This window comes from Ctenopharyngodon idella, chromosome 22 (assembly GCF_019924925.1).
Source record: "Ctenopharyngodon idella isolate HZGC_01 chromosome 22, HZGC01, whole genome shotgun sequence".
In the NCBI taxonomy this organism is placed as follows: Eukaryota; Metazoa; Chordata; class Actinopteri; order Cypriniformes; family Xenocyprididae; genus Ctenopharyngodon; species Ctenopharyngodon idella.
Genome location: NC_067241.1, coordinates 8,877,694 through 8,894,825, shown reverse-complemented (window position 1 = coordinate 8,894,825; position 17,132 = coordinate 8,877,694). Strand labels below are relative to the sequence as shown.

General features: G+C 36.7%; 2 protein-coding genes across 2 annotated transcripts; both read right to left on the bottom strand.

Moving 5' to 3' along the window:
* Positions 1 to 4,444: 4,444 nt before the first annotated feature.
* sephs3 (selenophosphate synthetase 3) lies at positions 4,445 to 11,495 on the bottom strand. The gene is made up of 8 exons (XM_051879606.1): positions 11,027 to 11,495; positions 9,907 to 10,010; positions 9,719 to 9,826; positions 9,366 to 9,520; positions 9,112 to 9,202; positions 8,857 to 8,956; positions 7,370 to 7,582; positions 4,445 to 6,820 (listed from the first exon to the last, which is right to left on the bottom strand). The coding sequence occupies exons 1-8, from the start codon at positions 11,328 to 11,330 to the stop codon at positions 6,546 to 6,548; spliced, it is 1,350 nt and encodes a 449-aa protein (XP_051735566.1). The 5' UTR covers positions 11,331 to 11,495; the 3' UTR covers positions 4,445 to 6,545.
* Positions 11,496 to 13,239: 1,744 nt separating this feature from the next.
* Positions 13,240 to 16,517, bottom strand: ssr4 (signal sequence receptor, delta). The gene is made up of 6 exons (XM_051880728.1): positions 16,337 to 16,517; positions 15,966 to 16,084; positions 15,802 to 15,876; positions 14,164 to 14,253; positions 13,864 to 13,929; positions 13,240 to 13,732 (listed from the first exon to the last, which is right to left on the bottom strand). The coding sequence occupies exons 1-6, from the start codon at positions 16,386 to 16,388 to the stop codon at positions 13,628 to 13,630; spliced, it is 507 nt and encodes a 168-aa protein (XP_051736688.1). The 5' UTR covers positions 16,389 to 16,517; the 3' UTR covers positions 13,240 to 13,627.
* Positions 16,518 to 17,132: the final 615 nt, after the last annotated feature.

Sequence of the window (17,132 nt, the reverse complement as noted above, 5' to 3'; positions counted from 1 at the left end):
TGTTCTTTATTTATGTCCTTCTTAATTGCTTCATCTTTGTGTTTTTGACCAATTGTGAAGGCAATGTTTTTTTATTTTGTTGATATACAAATGGAAAATGATTGGAAAATGTTTTTCAATAATGTTTTCAATTACTTATACCATTGTAGAAATACTCTATTCACAGTCAACTGAGAATAATTTACTCCGTAATGGTACTATTTTTGCTTAAAACTAAAACTACTGAGTGGACTTGCCTGGATACAAATAAGAAGAGCAAATACATTGCAAACATTATTTGAAATGAGTTGCACTGCTATAATTTTATGAGAATTGACTTTAGAGAGCCTCTACTGTTACTTATACCTGATATTTTTGTGGCATGTGAACGGCCCTGTGTTGTTGGAGGCACTAATGAAACAATAGAGCTCAAAAAACAGAATGCTTTAGATATGGATTTTCCTTAACAACCATATGCTTGTGTATTTGCTTTCGGTCTACCCTGCCTCTGCTGACTGGGAGATGACAGGCAGACGGGTGCCATGCCTGGGGTCAAAAGTGGTGGCTGCATGTACCTGTCGCTTTCCTTTATGCAAAGGAACTTCACAAAAACATGACAGTCTATTTTTGCCTCTGCATCACAGATGAGAAAACCATACTTCTCAGGATGACTGTATAGAAGAGCAACCTATGCTTTAAGGGGAAATTTACCAGTTTAAATAGACGCGTACATTACATTTTCTCTCTTAATCTGAAATCTCAGTTTGAGTGCTACCGCAAGACACCTCTACATAGCTGATGCAATCACTGTCAGAGACCACTTAGAAAGAAAAGATTAACTGTAATGCACACCACGTTCTTACATGCATGCTAAACCCTGTTAACTGGTTATTCAAGCATGTGGGGTCAACTCTTAAAGGGTCACATGGGATACCAGGAGAGGACAGAGTGAAATAGATAAGAAACTGGATATGTTTGGAATGGAATACCAGCTTACAACTTACTGAATAGTGTGCAGCACTGTATACAGTATTCAGTTATATATAAATACACACTATACCGTTCAAAGGTTTGGGTTAAGTAGGATTTTCCTGTCTCTTATGCTCACCAAAGCTGGGTTTATTTGATCAAAATAAATAAATAAATAAATAAAATAACTGTTTTCCCTTTTGATTTTAACTTTTTTAGCTTTTCTTAATTTTAATTTTTGTGATGGCAAAGCTGAATTTTCAGATCCTTTAGAAATCATTCAAATATGCTGATTTGGTGCATAATGATTTCTTATTATTATGCTGAAAACAGCTGTGATGCTTAATATTTTTGTATTTTTTTTTTTAATATTTTAATATTTTTTCAGGATGTTTTGATGAATACAAGCAAAAGAGAACAGCATTTATTTAAAACGTGACCCAGGTCGGTGCCGATAGCCTAGTGGTTAGCGTACCAGCATATGGCATGGGCTAGGATATTTGGCCGAGATACAACTATTTGAAAATCTGGAATCTGAGGGTGTAAAAAAAAAAAAAAATTGATAAAATCACCTTTAAAGTTATCCAAGTGAAGTCTTAGCAATGCATATACACTCAAAAAAATAAATTGATATATTTACGGTATAGAAATTTACAAAATATCTACATGGAACATGATTTTTACTTAATATCCTAATGATTTTTGGCATAAAAGAAAAATTGATAATTTTGACCCATGTTGGCTATTGCTACAAACATACCCTTGCGACTTATGACTGGTTTTGTGGTCCAGGGTCACAAATATAAAATCTCTTGTAACATTACAAATTTCTTTAGTGTCACTTTTGATTAATTTACTGCGTTCTTACTGAGTAAAATTAATTTATTTCTTAGAATTGTTTTCATATATAGTATAGCAGACTGCTATCTCGCTTTCCCTTGTTGGCAAGATAAAACCCCCACTGAAAAAGATGAATCTTTTTTTTTTTTTACGGTTACACCACTCAGTCTTCATGTCTAGAAATGGAGATTTGAGAACAGCTGCAAAGGATATTTTTGGAGATTGGCTGCAAAAAAGCACTTGTGTAAGAGGCAGTCGCTGTGGTTCATCTAGATCCTTTGGGGCTCATGCTCTCCATACACAACTCAAAAATGAATATCTGTCATCCCATTTTTGTCAAGTTCACATACTACAGCCAGTTATTGCTAACCAAACAGATAGATTTTGATTAATTTGCATATCTTTCAGTTATAAAGTATACTTTGCTGACCTAAGAAATAATCTAGCTGTACTAATGATTTAAATTATACAGCTCAGCATTTCAGACTGAACTGGTAACTTTGTGTTTTCTTCAGCCTTCGTAGAAAGTAGAGATGCTGCTGGGATTTCTTGGTGTTGAGAGATCAGGTGAGATTCTCTGCCAAGTGGACACCAAGCAGAAAGTAGTTGTTACATGCTCTCCTAAGTCAACAACCATCTCTTACATTTTGTCCACGTTCAGGGACAGGCTGTTGACTATGCACCAGTCCGTTAGCTGATGCACTTCCTCTCTGTATGCCAACTCATTGTCTTTGCTGATGAGACCCACAATGGCGGTGTCATCTGCGAATTTGATGATGTGGTTTGAGATGCAGTCGTGAGTCAGCAGAGTGAACAGCAATGGACTAAGCATGTAGCCCTGGGGGGCTCCTGTGTTCAGAACCTGTTCCTGATCCAGACTGTCTGAAGCCTCTCAGACAAGAAGTCCAGGATCCAGTTCCAGAGGGAGGGGTTCAGGTCCAGCAGGGTCAGCTTTCTAATCATAATTGTGATGAATGCCGAACTGAAGTCTATAACCAGCATTCTTACATATGTGTCCTTTTTGTCAATGTAGGTAAGAGCTATAGTTGGAGGGTGGTGGCAATTTGAGAGCAGTAAGCAAACTGTAAGGGGGCAGCAAGGTCTTGATGTACCTCATGACAAGCGGATAGTCAACAGGCCGATAGTCATTGATGCTGGACTTCTTCGACACAGGGACGACGTGATGGCTTTGAGGCACGTTGGGACGAAAGTCAAAATTATGATATACATCAGTCATTTGTTTGTAATTCCAACCACACTTGTCGCTTTGTACTGTATGTTTGTTTTTGGATGCATCTGTAAGACGTTTCTTGGCATTATCTTGCAGTATACTGTGTTTTATCGCATTGTGTTAATTACAGACAGCCAATTCACATTCGCAACTCAGGTAAAATAAGATTTGTTTTGCTGTGGGGCTTAAGATTTAGCTGTGACGGCATAAATTCAACAGCAGGGAAGCTTTCAAAATTAATATTGCCTAATCATAACAAAAATGGAATAATCAGTGATGAGCACAAACACATTATGCTCTGCTGTACACAGAAAATCAATGGACAGTGCAACAACTGGTCCACCAAGGTTAAGACCAGGCACGGCATCAGAGTCAGTGAACAGAAAATGAGTGGAATCAGAAGCTGCTAAACTATTTCCTCACTGAGATCAGACTCTGTACCAAAAAGGACATTATGTAAGAGAAAAGAGGGGTTGCAGAATTTGAGAAGGAAAAACAAAATATGCCCACAGTGAGTGATTATAAATCTCTTCCTCTGCTAATTAAGAGCAAACCAGATGATAGCAGGAGAAGAGCGAGTAAACAGAATGTTTTAGGTTGATAAAAAGAGAGATGATTATCTATAATTGTCTAATTGCCAATTCAGGCAAGAGGAGAACAAGAAGAGAAGACAAAACCTAAAGGTGAAAAGGACAGGGTTGAAATGGGAAGAACTCTTTCACAAATTCCTATTTGTTTTCATATTGAGTTGATACACATACTGAAGCATTGGATAAGTCTCTTACTATTATGAGGGATAGATGAAAAATTAAGATGTTTTTCTCTTTACGGATACAATGTATTCTCCAGCACTCTGCTTTTCTCTCTATGAACCTAAAAGCAAATGTAATTTAATATAGAAGTCAAGTGATGTTTACTTTCCACTAATGAAATATTTACTTTCCAGTCAAATGAACTCTTTCTTCACATATCATCTCAAATTTTATTAAAGTCATAAACGTTTCAACCTACATCTGTCTACTGGCTGAAGATGAAAAAAAAAATCTGTTTCTGATCATGCACATTTTTGACCACTATGTTCATTCGTTCTTTTTCAGTATCCCCTCGCTCAAAAAACAATTGCCATACGCTTAAAAAAATGTTGTTTATAAAACACTAAATCCAGCTGTCAATTACTGCATTTGAGTTTTAAAAGAGGTAAACTGAAGCAACATGACATGATGTTGAGAGAAGCCAATACATAAAGACAACAGAGCAAAGCATCTGTGGGCAAAAAAGAAAAAAGAAAAAGATTCTGTTGGTCGTTTCCATCTTACAGTGTTGCACTCTGCTGACACATTGTGGTGAACTACATTCAACACATCTATAAAATCAACAACAGAGACCATGAAACAAGCTTCAAGCTTCAATGAATAATAGAGCCAGTTTAGAGAAATTACAAGTTTATTGAGTCTCAATGGTTTAATGAATGAAAACTGCGATGACAAAACCAGTGCCATGTGAATGGACATGGCAGATCAAGCCTATCCCTTCCTATCTAACATCAACCTCACCTGTCCCATTAGCTGGGGTTAAAGAGAGAGGTGTCATAAAGAGGACTGAGGACACTGCTGTTCTGTCCCAGCCATTCAAACGGCACAACTGGCATTCTGGGCTCACCCGCTGGACCGGAGAAAGCTGCTCAACCCTTTCTCAGATACAAGAGGGAGAACCAGACTACCTTATCTTCTGTTCAAAATCAACAGAATTAATGAGAGAAGAAAAAGATCATCCATATGTCTCACCACAATCATTCATAATTAACTTCTAACCATGACACATGTTGTCCATATTTTTATGAATGAAGAAACGGTCTAAACTACTTTATCTGGCAAAAGGTCACTCTATTCATGAAAACGACCCACAAGAAAGAACATTATAACCTAATTTTACCAGACGTATGTCAATGTTACAAGAATGTCCTATTAAAACAGGTGGATGAATTAGACTGATTGGAACAGTAGAAGATAAACACCACTAAAAAAAACACTTGAAATTTGGATAATTGCATTTAAATCTTTGACAAAATAAATATTGATTGTACTATTAAATATCTTAACTAAGCCGACATTTATGATTACTCAGGCCCCAGTATATATTGGTGTGAGTGTATGTTCAGCTTTGACATGCGTTTGTTAGATGGCTTGAAAGAAAACACATTTGATTGTCATTTAGGATATTTGTTATTCAAAGCGTCTGATTGATCAGGAACTCATTGGAATGTTTTCTTAGTAAACTCGGCTTCATTTTAGTGTGAGGTCTCAAAGACTCCACCTCATCAAGCAGAAATAATTAAGCTCTGAAAATGGTTTCAAACTCATTTCCGCAAAAAAAAAAAAAAAAAAAAAAAAAAAGTTTTCAAAAATGTTTTCAGTCAAACTTTTTCTACAAAAAGGAATACTTCACTGAAAAATGTCAATTTTATTTTATTAATTACTCACCCTTATGTTGTTCTAAACCTGTATGCCGTTTTCAGAGGAACACAAAAGCAGAATTATGAGCCCTTTCCCATATAACTACAATTACTCACTCAATCGCTTACTCAATTTCTTACTCAGATATTTGTCTTTCCAGACAAATATCTAAGCATTCATACACTGACTTAAGAAGCACGAAGATAAGATTTTATGTCTTGTTTTCTGAAAAATGTATCAAAATTAAGTTAGTTTAAACGTAAAACAAGAAAAATATATCGGCCAACTGGGTAAGAAAACTACACTTATTTCAAAAGGGAAAAAAGGTTATTTTTCCATTTATACAACATTTATTTTTGTTTTAAGCATAAAATCATTTCATTTTAATACATTTTTTCATAAACAAGATGCCATTTTGCTTCTCAAGAAAATGTTTCTTAATTTAAGAATGATTAGATATTTGTACTGGAAAATAAGACAAATACTGAGTAAGAAAAATCACTTTTTGCAGTGGCTTCAAAAGACTTGGAATATAGAAGGACCACTTTCATGATGTTTTATAGAAAATTGTCTGCCTGAAATTTCTCCTTTTGTGTTTCTAAAAACAAAAATAAAATAAAAATGAACATATAGCAGCATACAGGTTTAAAGCAACATAAGGGTTAATTACTAAAGTTATATTTTATGGTTTGGGTGAGCTATCCTTTTAAAGAATAGTTGATAAACGTTGAAAAACAGCTCAACCAGGAAAAATAAAGACAACAGAGTGGAGGTGTGTGTGTGTTTGAAAGAATGAGTGGGAGAAGAGAACGAGAGATGAAAATTTGTTTGCTTGTTGTCCATTCCATCTCCCACCAGGTCAGTTAAAATATTTTTGGTCTGTTGCTCTCAACCCTTTGGTTGAACAGGGGGAGGGAATGGACAGCAAGAGTAACCGCATATACTCCGTCCTTCACAAACACAATGTCTGTTATGAGCACACATTCAAATCTATCATTCCCACCGAGGACATAGTGAGGGTCAGGGGTAAAGCGTAATGATCACTGAGAGACCTGCGTGGCATAGTGGGGTTGTTATGTCTGCTGCACCTCAGGAGGACTGGCATTATTGTTGCTCCCCTCCTGCGCACTGACCACAGAGCCACGGTACGGGACCTCTATGATCCGAGGTTTGTCGATGATGCGGGCGCAGCGATTGCCCTTCTCCACGATGCCAATGATCCAAGCCTGTTGCCCATCACCCACCCCTCCATCCTGCCCCACTGCTCCCGACAAACCCACACGACTGGATTTCATCTCGGCGCAAAACCGGGCAGCCTGCTCCCGTGGCAAGCAGATCAACAGACCACCTGAGAGAGGCAGGAAAAGATTTTTTTATCTACCTAAGAGCTTGTAGAAATCTCTACGGACCAGGAATGTCCATTTACAGGAATAGATAAATGATTAATTGATTAATCAATGTTAATACTGTAAAAACCTGTGGAGGACCTTGAATATCATGTGCATTTATTTTTATTAAATTTAACTGAACAAATGTGACTATTAATATTGATAGTCAACTGTATTTTAACACATTTAGGCTGTTTAGTATGAATTTAATTCTTCAATTTACCATTAATTTATTACTTTTGATTACAACACGTATAGGAGATAAAGATACAAATCTTTGAACATTAAATATAAATTGTCAGTTGGGATGATGCAGGGAGACTGACGGATGAAGTGCTTTTTCTTTACAATATTTGAAGTGAATATAATATTTATTTACGGAGAAATTATCCAACACTGATTATGTTAAGCCCACTTCAAGTTTCAGTGTAATTGCAAAGTTATGATGATCATTATTAGTTAACTTTAAAACGATTGTGTTTGATTGTGTTGAGAGCTGTGACTCTCACCTGATGTTTCAGAAGAGGTGCCATGCAAAAGCCCAAACAGGTTGCCACCAGCTTTGCTGATTGCGGCCATTTTGGAGATAATGGGAAGGTTGTGTATGACAAAGGCAACGTCATTTCTCTGCTGCTGGGCGAGATTCCGTGCGTGACCTATGATCCCAAAGCCTGTGATGTCTGTGGCAGCATGTGCATTAAATTTGTGCATTAAGGCTGCAGCTGGAGAGAGAGAAAAAAATTTTTTTTTTGAACAATCTAAAATCTGTTGTACTTAACCTTAAAAATCACTTAAACTGCTGAAATTACCTTATACACTACTGTTCAAAAGTTTAAGGTCAGTAAGATCTGGTTAATGTTTTTGAAAGTCTCTTGTGCTCATTAAGGCTGCATATATTTTTATCAAACATTTAGTAAAAGCAGTAATATTATGAAATATTATTACACTTTAAACTAACTGTTTTCTATTGTAATATATTTTAAAATGCAATTTATTCCTGTGACGGTAAAGTAGAACTGTACAATTAATCGTTAAAATATCACGATCTCGACTCAAACACCCATGCGATCTCTCCTAAATGACAACGATTCACCGGTCTATTAACCCTTTGACAAAATCACACCGGAACATTCAAATCTGCGTTTGCTCTGCCGCTGACCCAGAGAAAGCAGTTGTCATGTGTATGAATCAGCTTCACAAACTGTCTTCAACCACACAGTATCACTATTTCTGTGTTACAAATATTCAAATTATTGTAAAGTATTGCTGTTGTAAGTAAATTATTGTAAAGTATTAATTATTGTAAAGTACTGGGATAAAAGTTTATAGTTCAGATATAAACAGTGATGTCAACGGAAGCAATCAAAATAGAGTAAATCACTTAAAAAAAAATGATTGTATCAATTACATTGTTACAAGTGACTTAAAATTATGTTATTGAATCATTCATTCAAGGAATTTGTTAAAAAATGCTAATTCATCCAGTAATGTAACAGGTTAAGTATTTATGAGAGAATCATTGAATTATTCATTCATTCAAACCAATTTAAAAAAAATAAAATAATTCAGCATCATTACTCCAGACTTCAGTGTCACATGATCCTTCAGAAATCATTCTAATATGCTGATTTACTGCTCAAGAAACATTTCTTATTATCAACGTTAAAAACGGTTGTGCAGCTTCATACTTTTTTGGAAACTGATCTTACTGACTCCAAACTGTTGAATGGTAGTGTATATGCCTAAAGAGGTATTGTAGTAATTAAATTAAGCAAGAAATAAAAAAAAAAAAAAAAAAAAAAAAAAAAGAATTTATCTTTCTTTAGTAGTACTGCAAAAGAGATTTTATTTTTTCTTTCTTTCCCTCGTCATTCAAAAGTATGCATATAGGCCATCTGATCTAGTGCAAAGTTGCAAAACTAGGAGGTGGGTGTAATGAATATTGGCCCCATTGTTAAAAATAATCCATGCTAAGAGTGCTTATGAAATGACATACCAGTGCGATTGAGGGTGGCCATATTGAGCATAGCCTCCTGATAAGCTTGCTCCACCTCCTCCTTGGAAATCACCAACTTTATCTTATTCCATTTCTCAGGCTGAAGGAATTAAGCATAAAGGTAAAAGCGAAACAGAGAGAAATGATATTAATGAGATAATGAGATTGTCATCCCTTCATAACTTCTACAAAAAAGGGGGAAGAGAGGAAAGAACCACACAAGCAATCATTCCAAAGATAAAAATGTATACTCACTATATCCAGCCACTGATGGGCATTCACTGCTACCTGAGTTCCCAAAGGTTTAGTGAGAACTAACACATCTCCAGGTACAGCACTGTCAGGCCTGTATATATACACAAAGACATATGTGAGCATTTAAACTATGAAGTGTCAGACAATGAATATTTTCTTGGTGAATGTTTGTTTAGGAAAAACTGGATCATTCAGAACCAAGTGTACAGAAACACAGTCTTTTGATTCAAGAGAAACTAGACAGAAACGCTCACATGATGAAATCGTTGGGCTGGCACACAACAGAGGCCACGCCCCCGATTATGATCCAGGGATTGATGACCGTTTGTCCCCCGGTTACTGAAGTCCCGCCCTCTTCTGCCGCATCACGGAAGCCCTTCATCATTAAAGGCATCACCTGCTCTCTCTCCTGAGAGAACATCAACACAGTACAAATAAAATTAACCATTTCACACTCAACTTTCCGATTTTGCAAATACATCATGCAAAAATGTAGCAAACATCTGAACAAGTTCATATATTGAAATTTACATTGTTGCATCAGCTTTAAAAATGTAAAACCAAAAATTATACGACAGAGAGAACGAAAGCAGAGATCCCAGCTCACCTTCTCATTCATCTTTTGACTGACGCTGAGAAGCATGAGCATATTGTCACACTCTGTGATGCCCATGGCGTACAGATCACTCAGAACATTTGCACAGGCAATTCGTCCCTGTAAAAGAATGGGTATGAGTTCAACTTATTTGTAAGGTGCATGCTAACTTTTCCGAAACATTTATAGATTTCACCCACCATCATGTAAGGATCCTCCACTAAAGGATAGAAGAAATCTGTGGTTTGGACCAGGGACAGACCTCCATGCCTCAGAGGGATCACACATGAGTCCATTCCAATACCTGCAGTCAACAAACAACAGTGAAATCATTTTTCACTCTCTGTAAATTCATGTGCAATGTGCATGCATGCATATTTATAGAAGCTTTGACTAATCATATATTATGGGGACTTAAATCTTTATAAAATCGTTCCGTTTGCAATGGTAAGAAGCATTTTTGCAGGATTACTTGTGATCTATTTTTCAGTGGCAAGCATTAACTTGAAGCCTGGGTCCATAGTTCACATCTCTTTCAAATGATTGCATAGTTTTTAATTAACAGGATATAAGCCAAAGGTTAAGCCAGAATTATATTATATTATATATTATATATATATATATATATATATATATATATATATATATATACACACACACACACATATATACGTACACACATACACACACACACACATACATATATATAAAAATCAAACCCAAAACTTTACTGCAAAAACGTCGCAATAAATAAGCATTTCTTTGCAAAACCGGTTGGTAAACTATCAAACTGCTGTTAGTGTTAAACCTTTCTATTTGCACAGATAACATTAGAACTTTCATTTTATCAGTTTGGACGCAATGATAGGGAAGTCTGACTCATTTCCGCGAATCGGTTCTTTTAAGCCATTCGTTTCTACGAACCAGTTCATATAACTGATTCAGTGTTTTTTATTTATTTATTTTACATCCAAATAGTCATAAGTAGACAACATATTGCTGCTTATTAAGGTTTTTCCATTAATAAGAGTGTTTATTGTTAAATTTTGTAATTCTATTATACAAGTCAAAAATATATTTCCAGTACGTTTTATTGGTTTTAGTAACTTGCTTTTCGCCCTGTCAGTCTAACTCTCTGTTACTTCAAATGCTCCTGCTATCAGCAACAACAAACTCTGGTTTCTGGGTCCAATTGGTGATTTTGGGAACCGTTTAACCGATTCATTGAAAAGATCCGACTCAAAAGAACGATAGGTTCACGAATCAGTGCTCGCTTTTTGACAGCATTGGTGTGACAGGTCAGCGCGCGCTCATACTTACCTAGTCGAGGACCCTGGGGAACTGAAACAAGTTGCCCGAAGTCAGCGGTCTCGTCTCCAACACCCGTCCCCGAACCGCCGTCCTCTCCGGGCGGGCGGTCAGGCTCTAGTCCCTGCAGGAGTTTGAGCAGAGTCTCCTGCGGGACTTTACACCCTCATCCTTTCATATCGGAAAAGGCCGTGAGTCGGAAGCCGCGGTCTAGGCCGCGCTCCTCCGGGTTCAACGCCTGGTATCCCGCCGGGTAAAAGACTCCATACCCTCCCGTTCCGCCAGAGTCCACTGACGGTGGCTCAGAAACTGACATGGCTATACTGTATTGTATTTATTCCTCATTCAGACTGGGAAGCACAGGGAAGTGGGGAGGAAATATGAGTCGTCTCAAAGGATAAATGGCTCTCAGAAACACAGCGTGTTTTAAGTACACGCTTGGTCATAGAAACGAGTATGGACGCGGCGCGCATACGGACTGAACCAACTCATCCTGCAGAGGGGAGCTGGTTGCCACTGTATGGCACAAGTAAGAGAATTCGTCGCTGACAGACAAATTACTGCTAGAATATACTTAACATAAGAAAGACAGAGTAGGAAAATAAATCTTGCACCAAACGAAACTATCGCTAGCATATTTTTCATTTGACTGGTCACACTTCACCCCCCTCAAAAATAAACGTCGCATAATCTGCTATCTTGAGCTCCGCCTATTCTTGTTCTGTCATAAAGGTGCACCAGACCATGGAATTAATGCAAATATACAGACAGTCCCAGATGTGCTCAAAGCAAATTATGACCTTGTTTCATTTGCTTCCTTAAAAATATCTAAAATACTGCAAATAGGTAGTGAATATATCTATGTATGAACAGTGGCGCCTCGCAAAAATATTAGCTGTGTGCTTAAGGTCATTGTCCTGTTGGAAGGTGAACCTTCTGCCCTGTCCGAGGTTCTGAATGCTCTGGACTAGGTTTTCATTAACTCTGTATTTTGCTGCATTGAGCTTTCCTTCTATTCTGACAATCTACAAGTCTCTGCTGATGAAGAACACAGCATGATGCTGCTACCACCACACTTTCCTCTTGGGATGGTTTTGTGCAGGTGATGAGCAGTGCCTGGTTTCCTCCATACATGATGCTTGGAACTGAGGTTCATTAGACCAGAGTCCTTCAGGTGCTTTTTTTTGGCAAATTCCAAGTGGGTTTTCATGTCTTCACTGCAGAGAGGCTTGAGTCTGGCCACTCTTCCATAAAGCCCAGATAAGTAGAGTGTTGCAGTGATGTTTGTCCTTCTGTAAGTTTCTCCCATCTCCATATGATTATGGAGCTCAACTAGAGTGACCATCAGCTTCTTGGCCATGACTCTAACCAAGGCCCTTCTTCATCAGTTGCTCAGTTTGGCAAGGAGACTACCTCTAGGAAGAGTCCTTGTTGTTCCAGGCTACATGCTTCTGTGAACCTTCAATGTAGCAGAATTGTTTTTGTAGTCTTCCCCAGATCTGTCTTGACACAATCTTGTCTCTGAGCTCTACAGGCAGTTCTTTTGACCTTGTGGCTTGGTTTTCACTCTGATATGCATTTTCAGCTGTTTGACCTTTTATTGTGGGGTGTGTGCCTTTCCAAATCATACCCATTCAATTGAATTTGCCATAAGTTAACACCACTAGAAGTGCAGTAACATCTAGAAGCAAAATTGGAAAGCTCCTGAGCTAAATTTCAAGTGTCCCAGAAAAGGGTACAAATACGTACGCAATGTAATTATTTAAGTTTATTTTTAATAAGTTGTCACAAATCAGTTTTTTTGCTTTGTCATTATGGTGTATGGAGTGTACATTGATGTGAAACAAAGTAATTTAAAGTAGTTTAACATAAGGCAGCAACATAAAATGTGAAAAAATTAAGGGGTACAAATAATTATTTACATATAATATATATAAATAAATATATATATATATATATATATATATATATTATATATATTTATTTATATATATATATATATATATATATATATATATATATCACACATACACATACTATATACATATATATATAGTATGTATATATAATATATATATTTATAAATATATATAATATATATATTTATATATATATTATATATATAAATGTGTGTAATATATAATATCTGGTATCTGATGTCTCAATGTTAATGTGGTAAAAGTTTTTAAATAAAGCTCTTCATCAAAAATGAAATGACTCAGGAAAACTTTCAGAAAAGTTGTTTATTCCCATATTCAATGAATTTCATTGATATTTGGGACATTTCAAAATACAGAACTGGACTATGATGGTGCGTCACAGATAATTCACCTCAGTTTTTGACCTTTTGAGGTTTAATATTGATAGCATAGATGAAAAATATTACGTCTTAAATTCTTGACTGTCTGTTAGGAAAAAAAAAAAAAACACCACTTTGGCTGTTATAATTATTGTTCATACCAATACTTTCACTCAAGCTCTACAACAAACCAATCTCTTGTTTCAGCCAAGGTGTCCATGGCAAAATAAACTCTGCATATTAAAATGGCAGAATAAGGAATGCCTGAAGACCAGATTGACCAGTATGGTGGAAAACAGACTTTTCTTCTCATCTCAAGCTTGGATAGCACTTTTGGTGCTGTAGGCCAGGTAGTAAACCACAATGCCAATCAGAGCAGCCAAGACCTCCGTGGACACCCAGGGACCACTCCATGCACCCTGAAATTCATACATATATTGGTAAATTAACATAGAGAGACAAATCATAGAAAGTAAACAAGTAGTAGCAAAATGATCCAGTATGGGGGGATTGGTAGCTGATATCAATGAAGATTAGCAAGCATACTCACCCTGTGATCCACATTGACAGAGAACAAAGGCTTGATAGAATCAACATCTTCATTGTTTCTCTGAGCCTGAAAACATTAACATTTTTTTAATCAGCGCCATTGAACACAGTCTCATCAAGTATGTTAAAGGGATAGTTAATTAACATCATCATTATTTACCCCCTCCCCCTCAAAATATCTTATGTTCCACAGAAGACAGTCAGTCATACAGGTTTAAAATTACATGAGGGTAAGTAAATGAGAGAATTTTCATTTTTAAGTGAACTACACTTTTAATCAATCATTCTTAATTTTACCAACCTTTCTTAGAGTGCTGTAAGACTCCTCGTCAAAGAATTTGACCTGATATGTGCCAGAGCTGGCCTGCTTATGAGGAACACTCCATGACACCTGGACAAAAATAAATAAATGGAGCAGTTGGTTACATATGTAGAAGGATCTTACATGTTATAACTTTAAGGTATTTTTAACAAAGCTGTAACACTTTTGTTCATCTTCAAAACAAATGAAGATATTTTTGATGAAATCTGAGAGATTTTGCTCTCTTCACTGAAAGTCTAACTTCAAAAAGTTCATATAAAGATCATAAAAGAAATCAATTTGAATCGAGTGGTTTAATCCAAGTCATCTGAAGAGACACGATTGCTTTATATGATGAACAGATTTAATTTAGTATTTAATCACATATAAACATTGATAAGCAAACATACATAGAGCACTTAAATACGGTAAACGGAAGCTCAAGTATACTTGCTTGACGTGCAAGAACCAATGAGGTTAATTATCGTGTTACGCAGCATGTTTGAGCTTCTGCAAGAACCAATGAGGTTTGTTCTTGCGCATAAAGCAAGTAAGGTTAAACTTCCGTTTACCGTATTTGAGTGCTTTACGAACATTTGCTGATCAATATTTACATAAGAATAAAAGCCTAAATTAAAGGATTAGTTTACTGAATTTACTCATGCCCATGTCATCCAAGATGCTCATGTCTTTCTTTCTTCAGTTGAAAAGAAATTATGGTTTTTGAGGAAAACATTCCAGGATTTTTCTCCATATAGTGGACTTCAAAGGCTACCAACAGGTTGAAGGTCCACATTTCAGTTTCAGTGCAGCTTAAAAGGGCTAAAAAATGTATATACTTTAACCACGAATGCTTGTCTTGCACTAGTTCTGTGATGCGGTGCGATCATCACGTTGGAAAGGTCACGCGTGACGTAGGTGGAAGTACCGAGCAAGTGTTTACAAAGCCTTGTAAAGACTAAGTCAAACAGCCTTTACAAAAAAAAAAAAAAAAAAAAAGGTAAAATGGCAATGTCGGACGATTTTGAAGTCGGAGGAGAAAATGAGATGGAGTTTTTTGCCTACTTTACGTGTGACCTTTCCAACTTGATTATGTAATGCATAATCAGAGCAGTACAAGACAAGCATGTGGTTAAAAAGTATATACATTTTTATTTTAATTTAAAAAATGGCCGATCGTTTCGCTAGGTAAGACCCTTATTCCTCGGCTGGGATTGTGTAGAGCTCTTTGAAGCTGCACTAAAACTGCAATTTCGACCTTCAACCCATTGGTATCCGTTGAAGTCCATTATATGGAGAAAAATCCTGGAATATTTTCCTTAAAAACCTTAATTTCTTTTTGACTGAAGAAAGAAAGATATAAACATCTTGGATGACATGGAGGTGAGTAAATTATCAGGACATTTTAATTCTGAAGTGAACTAATCCTTTAAATCTGTTCATCATATAAAGCAACCATGCCTTTACAGACATCTTAGATTGAACATTTTGAATAGAATTTTAGTGGAGGGTTTATTAAAAATATCTTCATTTGTGTTCCAAAGATGAAATGAAGTCTTGTGTATTTGGAATGACATGAGAGTGAGTAATGACTGAATTTTTGTTGAAACTATCCCTTTAAAACCTATGTAACCTTACCTGGTATTTGCCAACATCTTGGCCTCTGGTCACAGGAAACTGTTTGCCATTGACATCTGCATAGAGGGCAACACTCTAAAAACAAAACAAGCTGGGTCAGTCCACTTTTCTGTACCAATGAACCGTGCATATATGTGAATGTAAAGCACTGTTAGTCCACAAACCTGAGCTCCGTTTGCACAGGCCAGACTCAGTTCAACGATGAACACGGTCTCGGAGGAGATGAGCGCGTCTGTGGTCGTGTATGAAGACGGAGAAATGACTGGGTCTGTGCAAGTCTCAGCTGAGGAGAGAAACACCGGTCACACTACAATCCTTAAGAATAACAAACTACACGTCAAGTTTAGTCGCTGAATGAATCCAAGTAAACGCTAGTTAAAAAGAATTATAATGGAAACTGTGATTAAAAAACGGTATCAATTCAATGTAGCTTGCGACATCTTGTTAGCCTTGTCAGCGAATACACGAAAAATTGAAAGCTGAGAATGAATGGTGCTGTATATCTAACATTAATAAAAAGAAAATGACAAAATACCTGCACAAAAGCTCAGACAAAGAGCCAAAAAAGCTGTTATAACTCGCATCATGTTGATCCCTGGGCTGTTGAATCCACTTCAACTCACTCAAAACCTGAGAAAGAGACCAACACCAGCTTCCACCCAATGAAACACAGACAGACACGTCACCTCAACGGAAGAATGACGTGTATGATATCGAGTGCGACCTCTGGTGAAAGCCGCCGGTACTGCAGGTCTTTTGTCTAGAACTGTGGTTCACAACCAGGGGGCCTCATCACATCATTATTTTGAGATAATCTACAGTGGCCCAAAAGATTTGAACACTTAAAAAGGGTTAGTTCACCCAAAAATGAAAATAATATCCTTTATTACTCACCCTCATGTCGTTCTACACCCGTAAGACCTTTGTTCATCTTCAGAACACGAATTAAGATATTTTTGATGAAATCCGATGGCTCAGTGAGGCCTCCATTGAGAGCAAAGCCACTGAACCTCTGAAGGTCCATAAAGGTATTTAAAACAGTTCATGTGAGTTCAGTGGTTCTACCTTAATATAATAAACGACGAGAATACTTTTTGTGCGCCAAAAAAACAAAATAATCAACAATATCTATGGCCAATTTCAAAACACTGCTTCTGAGCTTTAGGAATCGAATCAGTGGTTCGGAGCACCAAAGTCATGTGATTTCAGCAGTTTAGCCGTTTGATAGGAGATCCGAATCACTAATTCGAAACAAAAGATTCGTAAAGCTCAGAAGCAGTGTTTTGAAATCGGCCATCAGGAGATATTGTTAATTTTTTTTTTTTTTTTGG

Coding starts and splice junctions, on each gene's coding strand:
- ssr4 (XM_051880728.1), bottom strand. CDS start 16,388: ATGATGCGAGTTATAACAGCTTTTTTGGCTCTTTGTCTGAGCTTTTGT. Junction 15,877..15,965: donor CCTGTGCAAACGGAGCTCAG/GTTTGTGGACTA, acceptor TTTTGTTTTTAG/AGTGTTGCCCTCTATGCAGA. Junction 13,930..14,163: donor CTTACAGCACTCTAAGAAAG/GTTGGTAAAATT, acceptor TAATGTTTTCAG/GCTCAGAGAAACAATGAAGA.